Genomic DNA, 22,773 nt, shown 5'->3' with positions numbered 1-22,773 from the left:
CTTACAGCCACCAAACCATCTCTACTCTTCTTAAGTTGTTGTGGGACTGTGCACCTTGCTCATAAGATTGCTGTCTGCCTTGTGTAGCTGCAGGCTCCCAGTTTGCCTTCCCTTGCTTCTCTCAATCTGTTCATCACTCGATCTGTACTGTTTGTGGGATTGCTTTGACCTTCATGAGGTTCATACATGTTCATGAAGAACAGAAGCTGTATCTAAGAGTCTAGAAAGCTCCTTTATCTCCTCTCTCTCACTTGAACAGGGAGGCAGGGTAGAAAAGGATGATAAGTGTCCTCAAGATTCCTCCTCTGCAGGCCAGAACTTTGGTAAATGGGACATGTCTTCTCTGTTTCCTATTCCCACTTTCTTTTTCTTTTTCAGCTTTCAGGATAGTCTAAAATAATTATGGAGTTGCATTTTTCTATAGTATGAACATTTTTCTGCTGCCTAAGATGTAGGGTACAGAACAGTCCTGTAGGTCAGAATTGTGATTGGAAAGCTCAAAGGAAATATTACAATTTCACAGTAATTTAGTCCTTTAACAGCAATAAAGAGCCTAACTACTGAATGATTTCCATAACAATCCAACTGTCTGCATCTGTTGTACAGAGATTCACACTATCTCCCCATGATCTACACCTGCAGTGGCTCTTACCGTATATCGAAAATGATTGGCAAGTCTTTAAAGATTTTGGTACTCGAAGTGAGCAGTGACAGATAGAAGAGAAAAAAATACCCAAAAGATTGCTCTATTTGTTTTATTTTGGCTATAGCGCAATGAAATATTAAATGGCCTGAGGTTTAGGATCTCTAATTACTTTTTGTTAGCCAACACTTCAAAGACAGTGCTTTGCTTCAAGGCTTCATTGCAACATATCCACTTTCTCCTTCCACAGTAGAATGTTGTGTGTGGACAAACCTCTGAAGGATTATTCTCAGAAGTGAGTAAGTCTTTTGAAGCATTTCAGTTGTCTAGGATTCCTAACAAAACCGAGAAATATTTAGAATTATTCTGTCTTTCATGTCAAGATTATTTTATGCATTTTGAAACTCCTTTTTTTCCCCTGCACTCTGGAATTTGGTTTATTCTTTATAATCTTTTGATTACTGCAAGTATTCAATACCCTTAAATTAAAAGATGAAAGAATTAATCAGAAGAATACAACATGATTAGCTTAATTGGTTCTGAGTTTTCCTGTTGAAGGGGCTTTCTGCCATGCATTTAGTAGCAGACACATGGTCCCTATTTGAACACTTTCAAAAAGTGGCTGAGAAGCACTGGCCTAATTCATCTCAATTAAAGTCCTCATCTGGAAGCAATTATATAACTTGTCTAAACTTGAAGTCCACAAAAATAGTGGCAAAATCCTTGAAGCTTTTTCATTCAGATGTAACATTTTGTTTAATAAATTATTTGAAAATGAATAAAAGGTGTTAGTATGATTTATCATTAACCACATACTTCAGTGCTGTTGAGTCAATAGGAAAAAGAGCCAGGGAGAAAAAAACCTGAAGTTTTGCTTGGTTTCATGTTATATATTAAAATAGAAAGTTTTGTAAATCGTATTTCTACAGAATAAAGCTGTACATGATCTACTGGCCATTCTGACAAATGCTAAGAGCAACAAAGCTACTGATGAATACTTGCTTGGAAAAAATATCATGGCATATATCACCAGAATTCATTATTTTGAAGATATTCATCCTCTCTCCATTTGGATGCAAGCCAAAGACAGTACATCTTTGGATGAAACTTCTCCAGATGGAAGTGGTTTAGATAGGTTATTGTTTGTTTAAAATCTGCTTTTTGTATTTAGACAGCGGATGGCATCTTTTGTTTAATTTCCCTTCAAAACTGAGTGTTCATCTGTAGCTTTCAATTCCTCTTACTGAAAACATTGGAACTATTCATGTGGATAAATGTTTGCAGATGCAAGGCCTACAATGTTTTATTCCAAAAACTTCTTCATTGTCTTGCTGCAGCTGTACATGTCAATTAAGAAACGTGACTACCACTGCTTCTCATCACACCACAGATTTTCTGATTTATTAGTCCCCTTTATTTCTTATTTTTTAAAATATTATGTTATAATCTAAAAAAAAAATGTGCATACATATATGGTTGAAGCAATAGTGTTTTTTCATAGTTTTGCCCATTCTCTCTCCTACAGATGCAAGCAAATTTAACTCCCTGTTTAAGCTGAGAGTAACAAAGCATTAACATTCTTCTGGTCTGCTGACACAGGGGTAATCTCCCAAGCCTTCAAGGGTCATAATGTACACACTGAGTGAGAGAACACCTTAACAAAGCTGTTTTTGAAGAAACCACAGCTTTGAATCTCAGAAAGTTTAGCAGGCAGGGTCAGCAGCGGGGCTGATCCTCAGGCACTTGTGGTAGACCAACAGCCCTGAACTTCCAGAGCAGGAAGCAGGGAGGAGACTAAAGGCTGCTTTATATCACTTTAAATGTATCCCTCAGTGAGCCCAGCTGACTGAATAATTGTGTTAGAGTTTCACTCAAACAGTTGAACAGTTTTTCTGCTTTTACAGAAGATGCACAGATACTTTGTTCAGTCACTGCTGGAACACTGCTAGGGTAATGTTTTATACCAAACTTTATCAATTATTTTTCACTCAATAGTGAACGTCTCAGAACTCATGTTTCCCCTTCAGTGCCACGCAAATTTGTCCCTAACATAATTCGCAATAAATTTTTTTTAATTGAATAAACTAATTTCAACTAAACACCAACTAAAGATATTTGGTGGTTTAAAATTTGTAATGGAAAAAACCTCAACCACCTAGTAACAGTTTGGAAAAGGCTGTGAAAAATAAGTCCATTTCTAAAGAAAAAACATTACAGAGATGTAGGTCAGTCCCTGTAACAAAACTAACTTCAGGACGATGTGCACATTCAGAGACAATGAGCAAAACCACATCCATGTGCAAAGCAAGAATATTTGACTGTGAACGTACAAAAGGTTAGTGATTTCATAGCTATACACTCTGATTAAAAAAAAAATAAAAATAAAGAAAAGCAGAACATCGAAGTATGTGAATTAGTGTGTAGCCTCTTTTCATGAAGACTCAAAAACAGCTTTTCTCCTGGCTTTCACAGTTTTGTGAACTTGGTTACTCCCCCTCAATGACACTAGGTGGCACTTTAGAGTAGTGGTGGGATCAGAAAGTCAATTGTAATATGGTTATTTTGCATATGGTATTATTGAGGCATGAAATTAGCGCTAGCATGGAACAAAAGCAATTTCTCAGCTTTCTACTAATTTGTATATATGACTCTGAAGCAAGTGATACTGACTGTTTAACAGAAGTAGCAAATATAAGCAGATAGAGGTAATAATAAAGTGGTTCACTGGTAGGCCAAAAAATCCAGGTTATGGGACAAAGAGCTGTTTTTAGAGTATTCGAGAAGCAGTCTCAGGAGGGAACAGAAAAAAAATCTAAAGGTTTTGAAATCAGAGCAACATGCTGATGCCATCAAATTGCAGTGAAAATTTAAGGGATCACTTCTTTAAGACATAATTGTAATTTCCAACTTATTTAATCAATGCAGCAAAAGATAGGACAGACTTTCTTTAGTTGAAAAATCTCTGAGGGATTTTAATCAACACCTTAATAAGATACATAACTGTGGGGAAAATATACATTTGGAGAAAATATTGACCACACTTCTGAAAAATTCTTTAAACAGAAGAAAGGGAAGTTCCTAAGTATGCTCCTAAAAAGTGTGATGAATCAAGATAGCAGAAGGCACATGATGGCCCCAATTTTTTTTATTATTTCTTCTTTAACAAAAAAATGATGGATTTTTTTAAATATTACAAGAAAATTGGTCTTAAAAGCAAAGGCAAAAAGTGTTATTCTTTTAGTTTGGATTCTTTAGTAATTTTATATTAGTTGGAAGAAAAAAAAATCTTCTGTACATCAGTTAGATTCTTCCTTCATTCTTGCAGCTAAGGATCTGATATTACACTTTTTTATTCTCATATCTCTTATTTCCACCAGCATGAATTTTCAGATTACTGGGATATTTTTGTTTCAAGCTCCCTAGGAGGGTCTATTCTCACACCCAAGAGTTGACCGCACTCTTGCCTGCAGTCACCCCTCTGTGGGTCAAGGATGAAGGAAGGAATAAAACTCCTTAGGCTGCACCAGGAAACAAGGATTTATGCCTTTATAGGTTTGAGTCCTACAGATTATTTTGTGACTGTTTACTATCTACATATTTTTTGGAAAGATTAGAGACACACTGTTGGACCTAAAGGCCTTCAGCTTTAGCTTTCTTATTTGTTTCTGCTCGATGGTTTATAGCTTGTTTGGGTTTGCTCTCTTTTTCTTTATTTCTTTCCTTTCCATTTTTCGTTTGTTTTGTTTTTAAGTGAAAGAGCCATCTGTTCTGTATTTGTATGAAAAGCAATTTTAAAAGTATTGGGCTTCCCACTGCTTTGAATTTTTTACAGATGCTGTGTGTGCATAAAGTCCTGTCATTCAGATGTTGTAGGTATGTCTGTGAAGCTTATGGAAAGCCAACAGTATGTTTATCTTTTGACTTTGTCATGCTCTTGCTGGGGTCTCCTCAGGATTTGCTGCTTCTGTTTTATTCTGCAGGAAAGTCTTCTTATCTTTGCAGCTCCTCATTTTTACAAGGGAATGTATTTTATGAGGAATAGGTTGTACTTTAGAACAGAGGTCAGCAGGCTTGGTATAGGTAATATGATACGTTGGTAATATGAGGATCAGGCTCAGATACTTTCTTCTGGATTTATATTTGCCTCTGGTCTGAAAGAAAAGCCTTAATATGGAGAGATTTTAAAGTTATAGAGGGAGAACGGAGAGGTTTTTGGCTCTGTTTGTATTTATTTAATAAGTAATTGGTATTAGTTGTTTTATAAATCTCTTCCTGGAAGTTGTAGCTATGTCTGCCAATTTGAACTGTGTACTTGCAAGCCCTGTGGGGTTGTTCACGCTGAGAAAATGCCTTTGTTCTCTATTGAAATGCCAGTGCTTAGCTTCCCCCACTAAGTCATTCTGAATAGCAGATATCCAACCAAGAAACAAAAGGCAAAAATCTAGGTGCTGATTCTCCTGGAGAGATTTCACTCCGGTGACAGTGGGTATCATGTATTGTTTTGCTAAAAAAAACCCCAAACTGAAAACACTAAGAAAATGTGAAACCCAGAAGAAAAAATGTATGCAAATGGGGGTAATAATTGGATATGATATGAAGACGATAGCTAAGAAGAGTGCAAACATGATTTTCTGTGTAATGGCTTGAGTGATTCATAATAATTTCCAATTATTTATTACCTAAACAAATAACAGTTCTAAAGAGAATATAGAATCAATTTCTAGAAAAAATATCTATGAGTTTTATGAATGAAAAATTTTCTTGAGGGAAGAGAATTTCACAAAGTTTGCTCTTTACTTTAGCTACCAGCATGCCAAGGATGTTCAATTTTCAAGACTTAATTATAATTAAAGTCTGATACTCTATGATATGCCATCAAAAGAGAAAATAAAGACAAACACTTTGGGGTTTGCCTGTATTACATTATTCTTTAATATAAATGACATATAAGTTTTACAAATTAGAGACTGATCTTGGAGTACTAAGAGGCTGCAGAAGATTCTTCTAAGGTGACATTTTATTGAGTATATGTTTAGGTTTGCAGATTGACAGTAGAAATGTGCAGCCTACCTTTGATGTGCTTGCTTCCCACTGGTGTGGGTTGAAGAATCCCAATTTGCAGAGGGCTTCAATCACTCTAAGAAGATACTTCTATGCATGATGTCCCAGCAATGTCCAGCCAGGCCTTGCAGTTATTTAATGTAATATTTTTCCATACTTATGTTTTCGCTTATAATCTAACTTCAACAAATTCATCAGGTGGGGAGCCTGCATATCTCTACTTGACAATTGGAAACATTGTTTGGAAAACAAAATAGGAAAGGATGCTGTCAAATGTACACTGCAGAACAGGGAACAGATATTTTTGGTTTAGATATATACAGGTTTTTTATACCAAAGACTAAACCATAAAACCATGCGCTGTAAAGCAGTCTCACTGAAGTTGTTAAAACTGCTCCTGTGACTAAGGTAAGAGGGATTTGCCCTAGAGAAACAGAGCTCCAGACAAAGGTTGCAGGTTTTGTACTACAGACTACTCATAATTTTGTTCAATAAGATTATGTTAGGCTAATCCTGAATAGCATTGCTCTAGAAGGATGGAAAACTTTAAAGAACTAGGTGTACAATATGAATTTTTTTTATTAAAAAAAATTACATTAGCAACAATTTTATTTGCTTCTGCTAAATAGATACATTCAGAATTAGCTTGATGTTATAGTGGATATTTTTAAACCTCCAGGGCTTGAAATAAATTTTAAGGAGGTAATTCTTACCTTCTCAAGTCTCAAGATGATCTGAGTCTTTTTTCCCTCTACCATTTTTTTTTTTTGCACGTGAACCTCAATCACTAATTTTATTTTTTTTTTTTAATATCATAGCTTGACAAATATTTACTCCGAATCTCATATACAGTGGAATCTGAAAACCTGTAGCATTCAGCAAACTGAAAAATACCACAGAAAGCATGCTGGAAAAGGAAGCTGAAATAAGTCAGTTTAAAGCACAGTTGGCAATTCTTTTTGATGTTATACTTGATCTTGTACATCTGTAGTGATTCACTTATTCTACATCAATGTTTCATCTCCACTTTAAAGTGAAGTTTCTGGCATTTGGTATTAATTGTTAGCAACAATTTTTTTGAACAGGCCTATTACAACAGGTACTTTAGCTGAAACACAACCGACCCCCATCTTTAGCCATCTATTTGTAATTTCCAATCTGTACTGCCGAGCGTTCATGGATACATCGGAAAGTAGAGGGCTGGATTTCCCAGTACTGCACGGGGTTGCTGAAGAGGCTCACACCAGAGTAGCTTGCCTTTTTGGTGTTGTAGCCAAGAGGGCAAAAGTCGTTGATACCAATCGAAGCAATTTTGTTGTTGTGAAGATAGACCACCTGAAAAGCATAGAAGGACATAAATAAAAAATAGAGATACCATGGCAAATGAGATAAAAGATTAAATGTCAAAGACTTGGTATGCATTGCACATTGTTATACAGATTATCCATATATCCTTTTTTCCAACAAGGGCTTGATTCCACTTCTCTTTCAAATTACCCGGAGTACACCCACACTGGCAATAGTTTAATCTGAAAGAGCAGAAGGTGTGCATGACAATCTAATAACATTCCTACAATTTAATCATAATGTAACCAAACCAGCAGCCAAAGATGGGGAATTATTAATACAGCTCTGCTGTGGTTCAAAAGCATGGGCTGTGTATAAAGAATGCATTTGGTATTAATTGGTTTCTTCCCAGCTTTAAGGCTTTCACTCTCATGAGTGTAGGACTCAGAGCCAAAGTAATAACTAATGATGATTTAAAATAACTGCTGTATATTACTTTGCTCCAGAGTAATGATTTAACACACAAGTGGTGATTTGTATTTGGGAGTCTTTATACTTTGAGGAATTTCTTTCCTGTAAAATCTGGGTCCCAGTAAAGACAGATTTTAGCTGGTTCCAAGAGGCTATATTTCTAGCTATCCAGCCTCACAGACCTCAAAAATTCTGCTGATGTGACTCCATCTCTCTGTCTTCCTGAAGAAACAGCTTTGTGAGATACCAAGGGAAAGATTCTTGGGAAAAGCTGCAAAATGTCACTGAGTAGAATTGAAAAAAAAACATTTAACAGAAGTGTTCTTTCAAAGCAGTTTTTGAGTAAAGAGGAAACCAAAGTTCACAATCCCATATTTGTTGCATCCCCTTAGACACACAGGGATACAAATGCACACCTCCAGATCTATGCAGCTCCATAGCCTCATCCACACAAAAATCTGAGTAAGAGTCTTCCTGTTGTATGCAACATTTTCCATCCAACTATTCAACAACTTCTGATTCTTGCATCAAATTACCTTTTACACAAATACTGTATATGTTTCTGTTTAGGAATGAACAACCACAAAAATACCATTCAGAATTTTTAACTGTTGCTCTCTCAGGCATGTAATAAGCTTTACCTGGATATATTTGTGTTCACCCAGCCCACCAGGGACTCTGACAAGTTCATTGTTGTTCAGATGGAGCTCTCTCAGATGAGGCACATTGTTAAGAGAGCCATTTTCAACTGAAGAAATACTGTTGAAGCTGAGACCCAATCTGAAAACAAACAAATATGTTAAACTTACTCCAATACCCATCTTTCTTGGGCTGATTACTTACATCCACTAAGGTAAGGCTAATTTTTTAGCATTATGTGGGAAGTACAGAGTCACCACGAAGAACTGTTTTAGATAAACATATTTAAATAAGTTCAACATTTTGTGTGAACTGCCACAATTAGCATGATACCATTCAACTTGTACCCAAGCTACTGCAAACTTTCATGAGCAATATGACTGACCCCACTGTAAGTATGTGCTGTGTACCTGCATGGGTATCAGTCTTTCTTTAAATATTGACTGTCTTTAGGAGCAATGGCTGGACCTTTCTTTGTTAAATTACACAGCACAGAGTGACCACACCTATTGAATTTAAACCTTCACCATGTCCTTCTAAGATTCTTATGTATTTAGAGCCATGGTATAGGATGGGAATAGGGGCTGAGTCATATTGTAATGATCTCTTCAGCAGGACACAGAAGTGGGACATACACATTTCCCTTGGGTTCCAGTCTGGACCTCTCACCACAAAATCATCCTTCTGGCTTTACATATTCACATTCTGGGTTTATTAGTGCAGTTTATATCCAGTTTGGAAAATCTGGTCCTACCCGTGTACATATGTGTTAATACTAATTCATTCCACAATTACTAAACTACAGAAATTTCCAAAAGACTCTGATAAGCTACAATGCTCCATGTTGCAGTAAGGAATTCTGTGATAACTCTGAAAGAGTTGTCATTATCAGGAGTGTTTATAAAGGCTAAACTTATTTCATCCAGTTTGCTTTATATTTTTTATTTAAGTAAAATTTTTTTAATTCTGAGGGAAAAATGCTCTGAAATTTATTAAAAACTCAATAAATTCATAAATTTAATATATGTAATCAGAATCCTTGTGATGACATAATTTCTGTGGATTATTTTTTTAAAGAAAATCTGACTCAAGGTAATTTACTACCTGTAATTCTTTGTGGTTTCAAATATCAGAATTTGAATACAGGGTATACCTAGTATAAAATCATAAACTTAAAAATTCTTGTTTAAATGGCAGAGAGGTTTATGAAACAACACTGTCAAAGAATGGAATTATGTTTTATAATTTTCCTTTTAGAATAAGCAGATAAAAGAAGGTCTTGCTAACTACTGTTATAGGTAACACAGGTAGTCATAACAATACTCATTTAAACATTGAAGTGTTGTCACAATATTAAATGGCAAGTGAGAGCTTAATGAGATCTCCCACTGAGGTGAACAGGGAATTATTTAATGCAGAAATCAGTTTACAGTCTCCCATATATATGCCAGATTTTGGTCAGGAAAAAAATTCATTTAGAAATTATAAGAACAAACTTCATTTTGAGAAGAGTCCATCAAGATTTAGCAGAGCTTGAGGGATTTGCTCCTATTGAGCAATTTGATCTGAAGATCTACAGAATATGTCTGCTAATGACTTCAGAAATGGATGCTCAGAGTGAATGTCTTACAATGTATTTGTGGAAAAAAAAAACCAACCCAAAACATAGAAGTCTATAAATTCTTGGTTGTCACACATCTACATAAGTACTCCCTGCATAAGCAGATGTGTGACACCCAGAGAAAGCAGCATTATAAAAGTCAGTCTGACTTTCATAGTGGTCTGTTAAAGCAGAAGTAACCCCTTGACACAACATAAGGATGGACAAGATCCAACCCAGGATTAACTCATGAAGTGAAACTCCTGTATGGAAAGAGAAAAATCAGAGGAAGTCTGTAGAAAAGTGGGTCTGACTCCCACAAACACTGAAATTATATGTAATTATATCTCATCTAAATGTGTTACAAACAAACTCTGAGTCACTCCAGGTTGTGTTTACAAATAAAATAAGACAGTAACAGTGGGTAAAATACAGTGTGTTTCAGAATGTTAGGAAATAATATGGTCTTTCTTTTCTTTTTCCCATGGGATTAAAAAGGGAAGAATTTAAAAAATAACTAAATTACAATTTTGACTTTTCTTTTATACTAATGAAGACCTGCATATTTCCAGAGTTTCAGCTGATCTAGTCACAATGTTCTAAATCATAAAAACATATCTAAAAAACTTACGAAATTCTAAACTGTTTTTTCACCTTCTCTTGCCTACAACATCTCTGCTTGCCCATTCCCACATTTTTGTTACATGCACTTTAACAAATTTCATGCTGCTCAACATCATTATCATTCAGAGCTTGATGAGACTTCCCCTGTATAGAATTAGATTTTTTTCAGTAAACTTCCACAGAATCATAGTATCACAGGTTGAAAAATACCTCTAAGATCAGGGTGTACAACTGTCAACATCACCCCCAGAGTAAAATAAATGAAATATATTTATCAATACCTGTACCTCCATGCCCACTAGAGCATGTCTTGAAGTGCCTCATGTAAACTTTTGGTAGGCTCTAAACCTTAGTAAGATCATCTTTGCTATGTGTATATCCTCCTGTGGACCTCTGTCCTGCAGAAACTTAAAGAAGTCTTTATTGGTTATACATTAATAAGATATTTTTTCTACTGCAGCACTACATCGAGACTTTTGGAAGACTGAAGAATAACTATACAAGGAAAACAAACAAACCAAAAGGCCAAATATTGGAAGTCTGCTGGAACTCAAGAATTCAAAAGATAATGAGCAGTAGAGCTACACTGAACTATTTTACACCTAAAAAAAAGCTTTACAGTCAGAAGAATGACTTAAGGCACTATCAGACTGTTTAGCGTGTGATGACATGATCCAGAAGGAGACTGGTTTGACCCCATACTGGTGATCTTGAAGCCTAGATGTGTAAATTAAAGCCATTTTTTGGTAGCTCGTTTCTGTGGAATAAGGGGCATGCTGCCAGTAATATTTAACCAACATGCTGTACTCGAGCTCTCCTGTAGCTCCCTCCTTTCTTCATATGCCTTCTCTGTTATGTTCAATGCTCTTTTTCTCCAAATATGTGTTCTACCATACTTTTCACCTTTGAATAAGAGGATTTCTCACTATGCTTTGGTTGCCTGCTTAAGAACAACCCAGAGAGCACTTTAAAACTCGGTATCTGCACTGAGCAGCTCTTCATTTCGACATCTCAGTCATCAGAGCATGTTTATTCTCCATATATTACACCCACAATGGAAGCAGCCCAGGGTTAAGCATTTTTAGTAGTCCAATAGCACTTGATGCAAAAAACACTGTGTCTTAAGAAGGACTTCAAAAATATTACCCATGTGAAGTTGCCTGTATTTCTTTCCAAGTGTGAATGTTAGAAAAAATCAGGTCATCTGCAGGAGAACTGACTCATCCGCAACTCCCTCCTTCAGTAAGGCAAATTACCCTCTACCTGAGTAGTTATGATATTTGGTTTTTAAGTTTTCTTTATAATTTCTCTGGAGGATGTTACATTTTATACCAAGCCTCTATGATTAAAAATAACTGTTTTATAGTCCCCCTAACTCATAATTATGGTATTTATATTTTTTCATTAAAATTCAGGAACAGACCATTTAAAGCATAGGTGAGTCTGTGGTCAAATATTAATATTAATTGTAAGTTTAAACAAATTATTTTACAAGCTCTAGAGAGCTGTTCTAGAAAGACTTATAACCTGGAATTGCCAGATTCAAAATACTTACAAAGTCACTATATACTTTATGGCAATAAATTGCTGCCCAAGCTACTAGAAACAAAAGTAAATTTATCTCCTGTTGCTCAGTAATCTTTCTTTGACTTCTGCTTTTTTGCCTTCATTATCAAAGAAATAGTTGTATTGAACATACATCACTCATAATTAAAAACACAGAAAGTGTTTCTAGAAAAAAATTAAATTTTTTTTCTCTCTTAAGTAGGTAGACAAGTTCTTAAAAGCTTTTCCTGCTAAGTTATGTGCTGCTTCAATTATTGTAACACTCACAACACCCAGAATGATGTTTTGCAATTGTGTGTGGGGTGGTTACTATTTCAATTAACATTTTATGTGATGACAAAAAATTAATTCTTACTTTGCCAAGTTGGTGAGTCCAGACAGACTTTCAGCCTCAATTTTGCTGATTTTGTTGCCATCAAGGTGAAGTTCAGTAAGGGATGGGGGAAGGCCTGCAATAGATAGCACCATCAAATTACTTTGATAAAACTGGATTATCTCTTTTTAAAGGACTTGCGTAATACCGAGTTTCTTTTACAGTAACAAAAATATTTTTGGTAGAAATGGCCAAGGACAGTTCATTGAATGAAACAAGGAACTTTCACAATCAGGGAAACTGAAAACAGCTAATAAATTATTTTTTGTTACATAAGACCAGGTTGCTGAAGTTATCATAGAAGACTTAATTCCTTAAGAAAGAGCTGAATGAAATTCCTCCCAGATATGAATTCTAATCTTCATTATTTTGTAAGTGGGACATATATACTAAAGTAAGAGAAAGAACTTTAGTTTTAGCCAGACTTTCCCATACATAAACCTCCAAACATTTGGCACCTAGATATATCATAAATAAAAGCAGCAGAAAATGAAATTGTGAAGATGAGGTTATATAATTGCAATGTTATTTTTAGGTAGTGCACATACTAGTTTACAAATTCTGTTTATGAGAATAAAATAATGGAACTAACTATTTTAACTATATGAGGTTCCTCAAAGGAACATCCAAAACAGGAAATGTGGGAAAAAAGAAATATCAACTAGTATTAACTTTCAAAAACTTTGCTATTTCAAAATAACCTGCTGGCTGAAGTATGAATAAATTTAATATTATTTCCTCTGGATTCCATTATGATTTGTTTTGTTTTCTTTTCTTTTTGTTTTTAATAGACTATCTTAAAGTTGTTCTTATTTTGTAGCAATTTACGCAGAAATACTTTTAAAAATAGCAAATTTTTTATTTGTTTCATATAGAAATAGTGGTGTTTGCTCTTGCAGGGGGACAATTTTATGTTTGTAGAACTTCAGTTAATTCTGTGTGAGTTTACATCTATAAAATGTGTATGAAACTCACAAACCAGGGTTGGAAGATGGAAATATTCTTCCTCTTTATATTTCAGCTACAGTTAAAGAAAAGCAAAATATCATAAAGTGGCTTGATTTTGACAGCGCACCTCTTGTGCAACACGTCATAATAGAAACCCAATAAAAGTCATCAAATCAAAAAATCAACTGGTCAAAGTAATGGACACTCTAAGAATTGGCTCAAAGACTTCCATAATATTTTTTCCCACCTGTCTAGAAATACCTATAGCATACCTGTGCAATTTTCTTACCTTTTGGGATGTTAGTAATGTTGGTGTCTGCGATGCGGATGTAGGAGAGCCTCTTCATCCCCTGAAAAGCTCCATTTTCAATGCCTGAACTCTTGATTGGGTTGGTGCCTAGTTCTGCCAACAAAACATGGTTGTGAGCTGTGCTGAAGTGCCTATATACTTCAGGTCAAAATAATTTGGAGGTACAACTTATTGGAGCATTTCTTTGCTTTCTACACAAAATCACTGAACTGAAAGCAACATCTTGAAAAAATATTGAGTTGTTTTTTTAAATTATTTCTCATGCTCGTACCTAAGACAATCACTTCATTCAGTCCATTGAAGACGGCTTTCCTCAACTTGGAGATCTCATTCTCATGAGCCCTTATTTCCTGAAGAGTCTTTGGCATGTTTTCTGGGAGTTCCTTCAGGTTGTTCTTGGACAGGTAAAGTCTTTCCAGTTTCTTCAGAGGAGCAAAAGCTAGCGGGCTTATTTTGCTGATTTTGTTGTTAACAAGGATCAATGCCTGTGGAGTAGCAAGGGAGATCTCAGGTGACTGCTGGAGAAATTATTTTGGTAATGACAGATTTAAAATTATTATGTTTTTCTAATGTATTTTGATGGCCAATCTGGTGAGCTGAAGAAAATGCAATGCAGTTTTGAAACAAATAGGTTAAGGACTTGTGAAAACAGTGAAAGATAAACAAGGTCTACGTTATAAATACAGGCGTTATTTTATTGATGAGGTGAATGTAGCTTCTGTTAACCTCTATAATTTATAATTGAGAATAACAGTACAGTCTTTCCACTTTAAAGCTGTGAAGAATAAAACCAGTGTTATCAGTTTTATTTGGGGTTTTTTTTTCTGGTTTCATTTATCCTGAGGATACTTTTCTAACTAACCCATCATCGCACAGCCATCTTAATCATATTTTCATGAACAAAAATTTCTATGACTCAATACAGTAAGGATACTGCCTACCTTCAAATAAATATAGAGACTGCACATGTTAGATTTCTGTCTGATAATAACCTTAGTTTTGTAGAAATATCAGGGTTTCTTCTTTGGTAAACATAACTTGGGAGCAATTTGAAGCCTTATACTCTAAGTCCTGCCGTTCAGGAATATGGACCATATTCATCCTATCTACAATGTAAATGTCTAAGGTAGTTACCACAATTGTGACAACTAGACTCAGGGTAACTCTAAGCAAATTATCTCCCTATATTTTCAGAAGACAAAGGGCTCCATAAAAGCACTTTTACCTGTAACAGGGAGTCTCCATATTCATCTGAAATTGTACATTATCACTAACTCTATTTTCATTAATTAATTGAGATAAAAAGTTCTGTTACTGTCAGAAAAATAGTGCAGTTAATGGAAAGGAATTCAGATATGATGCATTTGCAAATGAATCTCACTATTCCATCTGTTTGCTATCTACTTATCAGACAAAAGTGATGCACGTTTGTGTAGTGAATTAGGTAGAATTGGCTATATGTAGATAACAATATCTAATTATATTTATTAGCAGAGAATAACTGTAAAACATCTTCTCTAACTCCATTATGCTCTTTACAGAAAGACAAAAGTTGTTAATAAACCACAAATTTTGCTTATACTTACTTGCCTAGACTTATTTGCTTATTCAAATTTTGCTTATATGTAGTGCTTATACAAACACAAAATTTGCATCTACTGTCGTTAATTGCCACTGTATTTTAATACCCTTTTATTATTTTCAGAACTGCATTTTAGCCTGCTTTTTGAAGGAAAATTAACTATTTAGCTGTTTTCATAATCAGTTCAATATTAAAACACTACCAAGAGGTGTGTTATCATCTGTGACAGCACCTTTCCTTCATGAAAACTGAAAGGCAGGTGAGAAGATTGTTTAAAATGCCATGTGTGATTTTTAATCCCTAGTGGACTCCTCTTGCAGATTATCCTGAGTGAAGCAAGCAGTGTACTCTGTACAGGGTTTCACTGAGAATGCATAAAGTTTGAACGTATCTGCTTTTAATTTTGTATGCTAGCTAGCAATAACACATTTGCAAGGGGAGGTAGAAAGGGTCACTCACAGTTCATAAGCTTGTCCCGAAACAAATACCCTGGTCAGTGGAAGCCACGACCCCAGCTGGTTTTATTTGCACCTGAACTATAGGGATTGTTTTTATATCCCACAGGGTACACACATCAGGCTATGAGAAGCAACCCAGTTATTATGAAGGGTATAGAGTGAAGAATGCAGATGATTTTCTTTCCATGTTTTTATAATAATAACTAAAAATCTAAATATGCTACTACTAATTATTTTTATTCCTTAATTTTTAATTTTACCATCACTTACTTTCCCATAAATACATAATTCAATATTCAACTAGATTAGATCAATCTTCTCAGCACTTATACTGATTCCTTCTCTGTCCTACCTGGCCATTTATTGCAGCTAAAAAATCTTCTATATTTTTCTTTTTATTTCATTTGCTTTAACTTCCTTGCTTTTGGGCTATGATTTTCACAGATAATTTGCAGCTGATGTAAAATATTTCTTGTTGGCAATAGATAGGTACACATGCAATAGAGATATTTTCTGAGAAGCTGACTTTCAGAGGATTGTTACATCTCTCTTGAGCTGATCAAAATTAGAAATTATCTATATCTAGGATTAATCTGTTTTCCTTTGCCACTGCTTCTCTTGAATACAACCCTCTTATATTGGGGAAACACAAAGAGATATTGTTTTATTCAAACATTCTGAAAGTCTCTCACTTAGGAATGATGATATCTAATAAAAGCTATGTTTAAAAACTCTGATTTCACAGTGGGAACACATGTGTGGTGGTGTAAGGTGGAAAGGTATCACAACCCTGTAGTTTTCAACTTTTTGTGTACTAAAATACCATTTCCCTCTTACACCTCTCTTTGCAAGTCCCTGCTCCTGGTATTTTAAACCTGCATTATTTTTTTCCACATGGTTGTTCAGCTGTAAAGAAGCAAAAATAAACCCACACGTTAGTTTGCTAGAGAAGTTTTACTGTCTCCTAGAGCAACAGCAAATGATGAGGATAACACACCAGCATAGCACCTGGCAAGCCATACCCCTGGGTTCCTTTCCCACTTCACAATAACTCTATTATATGCAAGCCTTAAAGAATGAAGTTATTAGCCTTGGAGCAATGCTGTTTACTTTCCTCAGAATGTGCCCCGTATGGTTTGCATGTTACCAAAGCTAAAACAAAACAAAATAAAATAAAATTTAAAACTCGGGGGAATTTAGAGGTCAGTGAAAACAGGAACTGGAGGGGAAAAACCTAGGGAAAACATCTGCAGGCAGTTCTATTGAGAAAGGGATGTTAGAGAAAAACATGCCACATGGGCTAGCTATCCTGAATAGAGCCCAGATGGCACGGCAGGGCACTTTATACATCTTGTTAAGGGACATATAAAAATTTTGTATGGGGCAAGAAGTACTCAGAGGGAAAAATAAGGGTCACCCTGAAAGTGCTGTAAGTGCTGGAGCTCTTGGCCACAGATAGTGCTTGTGATGCTTCTGGTATGATATGTCTGTTAGAATAACTGTATTCCTTGAGAAAGAAAGAGAGAAAGAGAGAAAGAAAGAGAGAGAGAGAGAGAGAGAGAGAAAGATTTGAAGCATATAATGAATTCAGAATACAAAAGGTTGAGCAAATGAATGTACAGTCTAATATAAGTGTGAAGATATTTAGCCATAGGTGAGAAAAGAGACAAGAAAGAAAGAAAGAGAAAAAAAAAAAAGAGGCACAAACACATCAAATATTAAAAACATCACTTACTCAGGCTTATAGGGTAAGGAAACAAAATAGTTTCTATTCTCACTCTCCTGACATCAAGATTTTTTCCTTGTTATCTACAGCCTGCAAACATGGCACAGTTAGCATTGACTCTTATAATACTTGGTGATACCTACAGACCAGCTTATCATGACCATCAGTTTAAGTGCTGCTCTGAGAGAACAAAAAAACAAAAAGTCCAAGTTTTGCTCTAAAGATGCTTCACTTTTTACTGAAACATTTCTGGTATTAGTGTAGTTGGAAGAAAAAAATAAAAATCACTCTATGACAGGAATAGATGTTGGCTCTGTCAAAGCCAACAGGAGTCTGGCCATTTAGTTCCTTCTCGTCTGTTTTTTACCTCAAATATTTATCCCAAAACAAAAAGTAGGATTCACAATTCAGGAAAATTTTGGAACACTTGTTGGCAGACATTTGTCAAAATATATATTCTGACAAACTGCAGAGGGAGCATGTAGCAATGGTGTAGGAACTATTATAGGGTTGTTCTTCTTGGGGTTACTAAAACTTGAAATTTTTGTTCTGTCTGAGACTGAGGAGAAGACAATTGCATTTTTTGTTGGTGTGATTTTGTTATGTGAGAATCTCAGGGGATTGTTCTGAGAGGTTTTCATCCCCAATTCTGTTCTCAGTTTAAAATAGTTTGAAGCAAGAACCTTGCCAAAATCTGAAATTGTTAGCAGCCATAATATATGATGATACATCTGTTTTGCCAGCTGGGGATGGTACTCTTACCTAACATCAAATTGTTAATGATGCATGTGTCCTTCAGGGTTTAATCTGAAAAGTCAGTCCACTGACCTGATGGAATTTCTTTAATTTCCTGGGTTATGTATTACATTATTACCTGGTTTTTATTACAGTTCTGCTAGGAGATGTAATGGCTTAAGAACTATAAGCTCAGGAGTCAGGTATCCAAATAAAAATAATAATAAATTTTGTCCTTTTTTTTGCCTTATGTTTTTAATTGTTAAGTCATAGTTATACCCTGGTCATATAGTCAAGCTTTTCTGCCAAATTATTAGGAGTGGATGTACATTTAGGTAAAAAAAATCAAACCAACAAAGAGCACAAAAATATATATGACAGAATTTGACTTTCTTCTCTAATTGCATTATGCCAGAAGAGAGAATTCTACAAAATCATAAATTATATTAAAATTAACTTTGAAAATCATAAAAACTGGTAAACTTGAAAGAACCAAGAGCCCCTGAATCCAAGAAGGTGTCTGAATAGAATTCCAGGTGTTATGTCTCTTGAAGGGCCCATGATCTACAGTTAAGGCAAGAAAAGGATAAACGTATAAAAACCCCATGATGGTACAATTATCCTTTATTTGTTGTTCTTTAAATTCTTTGGTATGGTTTGGCAGTAACACTACCCAGCCTAGGATCAAGTGGACATAGCTAAGAAAGACAAAGAAAAGGGAATAACAGAAAAAAAGAGGGAAGAGATAAATGAACTGTGAGGGAAGGAGATGGCAAGGCATTGAACCAAAAGGCTGTCAGTATAAACAGAAGAAGGCAGCGGAAAGCAGCTTGATCACATCTTCAGTACCTTGTTGAATAACCTTGCAAAGCCAAGGAGCCTGCTGCAGATCTGGTTTGGATGCTGTCTGAGTGCTCACTGATAAGTCTTGTGTAACATGACTTGCAGAGACAATCAGAGAGCAGCTGGCTCTACATTTTCCCACTCCAACAAAAAATAATCCTAATGCTCTAGAGTTCTCTGAGGGAGTGCTGCGTTTCAGAAACATTAACTTCTGGTTACTTGTTTTGGGGTTGGTTTTTTTTGTTGTTGTTTTGTTTTTTTTCCCCCTCGGAATATTTATTAGAAACCTACAGCTACAACAAGTAGAAAAAATATTATAGAAGTCTGAGAGAGATAAAATTGTCTCTCAGTCCTGTTAAGAATGTATGCCATAGTGGGAATTGAGTTCAGAGATACCTGTCTTTGGGTTTTTTACAGTATGCTGGTGATTTCTGATTCCTCATTCTGTGATTTGCAGAGCATTACATTTGTTTGACTTCTCTTTTAATTATGCTTGAGAACAGAGAATTGAAGTTGTAATGAGTTATCAGGAGACTGGTTTATTTCATTAATATTTTTGTATCTGTTAGGAGCTGAAAGATGTTCTTAGACTTTCCCCTCAGTTGATTTGGATTCACATCCTTCCACAGGGAGGTTACTTTTGAATAAAAAAAAAAAACAAAAGGTGTGCACAAAACTTTTCTAATGCAATATATTTTTTCCACTTGATATTACTACAAAGAATATTATAGTTTTATTTGACCATACATTCAGTGTATAATTGTCATTGATAATCCCTTAATGTGGACATGATCATATCCTTAAGTTCCAAGTTTACATCTTTTATCTCTCTCAAGCAAGTCTTTTATTTCAGAATATATAGCATTGTTTTTTAGCACTGTTGTATGCACAACTTTGTCTTTTCACAGTTCTGCCAGCTTAAATTAAGCAATGTTCCTTTTGATTTCAGGCCAAATATGCATTCATCTTCTTTTACTGTACTAACACAGTGTTATTAAAAAAATTTCTGCCGGAAAAGCATGCAGTCACTGTGTTGTTGCTTGTGCTGGTCTTATAGTGATCTAATACACAGTAGTTTCTTTTACCTCTTTTTCCAAGTGCCAGGCATTATGCTGGTTTGCTTTGGCTTTGCCACACAGCATGCAACACCAGGTACTGTTTTTGTAGACTCCTCCTTCACTCTGCATGAGGGCTTACTCATGTAGTATTTTGGATTCTTGTTGTGTCCATCAGGTCAAAGTACTGTACTCTATCCAGAAGTGTCAGTCTGCCTGGAAAATTCTGACAGTTTCAAAGATTTTTTTCCTGGCTTTTCCAATAGCACCTCTCTGATTGTTTTGCCACAGGTCTAACTCATGGGCAAGCTTTTTACATAATTTCAGACAGTTTTCTGAAACCACAGACCTCAGCCCTCAGCCCTAAAAAAAAAGACTGTCTTCACTTTTTTCCCCTGTTCTCCCAAGTCCTCGGGTAAAAAAGTGTATCTCATCTTTCATTTTTAAATATTTGAAGTCTCAGTGAGTTTTTATAGTGCAACATTAATAGTAAATCCCTTTTTCCTGGATTAATTTAAAACTATAAAAATATCAAGGGCACCAAAACTGTTGACTCTGGTGTTTTCTGGCAGGCATCTATTATTTGCAGATACACATTCCCTCAGTTGTATCCTTTTCTAATTGCCTGCCATATTTCCACAGCTGCAGATTTTAACTGCCCTTTTACCTACTCAGGAAAAATTTCTGGTATAAAGAATATCTTTGTAGGCACTAATTTCTTTTTTTATTTCTGTTCACATTTATATTGTGCACTCACACCAAAAGCAGCTATGCTTGTGTTGAAAGAGAAGCCAAAGGAAAGTTATAGGTTGATCCTTTTTCTTCTTTCTTCATTTGATTTTAACTACAAGTTGATTTTGACATTCAATCTAAATAGTTCATGAAAATGTCTTCTAAAATTATTAAACCTATGGTTGGTGATGTTTTTAGGAATTAGGAAGGAATTAAAAAAGGAATACTCAAAAGGAATGTGATTACATATTGTTATTTTTTTTTCAAGATCTATGAAAATTGAGATTTAAGGAATGAATTATTCCCTTAAGTGATCACTTCATGCAAGAAGTTAACTGCAGTTGCTGACAATTTTAGACTTTGGAACAATAATACTAATTTATGTAAATTTTCCTGTTTGGTCGAGTATAAGAAGTGTACCACTAACACAAGCCATGTTTATCAGGCTATATATGCCTATAAGACATATACATTATTGATACATGTACATACAAATACACATCTCCTTAAAGCAAAAGTGACAATGGAGCTCTCTCAAAAAAAGCCTTTGAGCTACATTTATCTATCTAAAAAAAAAAAAATTCCCCTTTATTATGACTCCAAGGATATTTCATTGCAAGCTGCAGAATGGGAATTATTTGCACATACTACACAAGAAGAAGAATGATGTCTGCTGAAAGTAAAGATGATTCTTAGTTGCATAAATATAGTGCATGACTAAACTATTATTATTATTTTGGGGGCGGAAACGAGGGGATCAGGCTTTGTTCTTGAGTAAATTCAGGAAAAATTCGTTGCTCTGAAGGTTATTTGCTAAAAGTTATGTTACTCTTGTCACTTTTCTGCATGATTTCCACTGGTCCCTAAGCATGGACTTGGTACTTTTGGGAATAAGGCTAACAAATAATCTTTTCCCTGAAGAATTACCTGTGTAATTAAATTACCTGTCACTATTAAATTATATCTGCTGTAATAAAAGAAAGAAACAAAACCCCACAGAGTTAACCTTAGTGAGGCTCACATCAGCTTAACTCACAGCAGGATGTGTAACAGAGACCTGAGCTGAGTGCCAAGTAGGGCACCAGAGGCAGCACTTTTCATCTGACTCATTTCATGCACTGTGGTGAAGAAGGATTGAGAAAAGACTAATATCTCTGACATTTCTTTTTTAGCACCTTGCAGATGATCTTCACTAAAAACACAGGACTTCTTTCCAAGGTGAAAGAAAACAAGTGGGCAAGAGTGAGGATGTTGAATCTGTTCAGTAGCCAAGCAGAGGAATTGGGAAAAAAATATGGGGTGCAAGTCATTTGATTCTAAAACCAAGCCAGATGAAATATTGAAATATGACATAGAGGTACCTACTTTGTTGACTGTAGATGTTATCTATGTAACTAGCTCAAGTATAGACATCTATGCTACAATTAGATGACATGAACCTCATCATGATTTACTTGTACAGCTCCCACCACTATTGACAGGCTGGCAATGTGACTATTCCTAGAATCTTTTTAAAACTTTTCTTCTTGATGCTGCATTAAAACCAATTTTAAGAGGAAATTTGGAAGAAACTAAGAAGATAAATGTTTGAAAGACTTTTTTTCCCCAAATATGAGTGGCTGATTGAAGACTTTTTTTGACAGTGATTGTTTGTGTGATGGGATTGGCATCGTGAACCAATAAAAACTGGGAGCTGGCTTCTTGATTGTGAATGAAAACAATAGAATAAAAAGAGGTCCTGAAGTGCCAGGAAAGCAAAGCCAAGTAGTTTCTATTTGTTATTATCAAAAAGGATCAAATGGAATAATACACAGGACAAAATGAATTACCGAAAGGCTGCAAAAAATAATATTTTCAGAAATATGCCTGAGTTAGGGTACTAGTTTCAAAGGCAGAGATGTAAGAGGGGTTTTTTCTGATCTGGGAAGAAAGTGATATTTCAAGAACATTGAGGCAAGATTATGAAGTATGAATTTTAAGATACTGATTAAAAATATAGGAAGAGGGGAGAAGGACCACAGACAGAAACAAAAATTTGGAAACAGAAGAAGACAGTCTGATGGAAACTTGGAATATATTTGTGCAAACTTGGAAAAGGACAGGTGAACAAGAAAAAGGAC

The 22,773-nt window shown here is 35.3% G+C and overlaps 1 protein-coding gene and 1 long non-coding RNA gene across 2 annotated transcripts in view; one reads left to right on the top strand and one right to left on the bottom strand.

Annotated features, from left to right (window-relative positions):
* The first annotated feature begins 753 nt into the window (after nt 1–753).
* LOC139806182 (uncharacterized) lies at nt 754–7,031 on the top strand. Its single transcript, XR_011730171.1, has 2 exons — nt 754–2,309; nt 2,367–7,031. It is a non-coding gene; the product is annotated as an uncharacterized lncRNA (long non-coding RNA).
* Nucleotides 5,552–22,773, bottom strand: part of DCN (decorin) — a 38,486-nt gene continuing 21,264 nt past the window's right edge. Inside the window, exons 4-8 of the mRNA XM_071765444.1 lie at nt 13,794–14,007; nt 13,502–13,615; nt 12,247–12,340; nt 8,104–8,242; nt 5,552–7,039 (exon numbers count right to left, since the gene is read on the bottom strand). Coding sequence (XP_071621545.1) covers nt 6,845–7,039; nt 8,104–8,242; nt 12,247–12,340; nt 13,502–13,615; nt 13,794–14,007 — 756 coding nt within the window. The 3' untranslated portion in view covers nt 5,552–6,844. The remainder of the gene's footprint in view (nt 7,040–8,103; nt 8,243–12,246; nt 12,341–13,501; nt 13,616–13,793; nt 14,008–22,773) is intronic.

Source organism: Heliangelus exortis, chromosome 1, assembly GCF_036169615.1.
Source record: "Heliangelus exortis chromosome 1, bHelExo1.hap1, whole genome shotgun sequence".
Lineage (NCBI taxonomy): Eukaryota > Metazoa > Chordata > Aves > Apodiformes > Trochilidae > Heliangelus > Heliangelus exortis.
The sequence above is the reverse complement of the archived record's forward strand: the minus strand, read 5'-3'. Positions and strand labels throughout refer to the sequence as shown.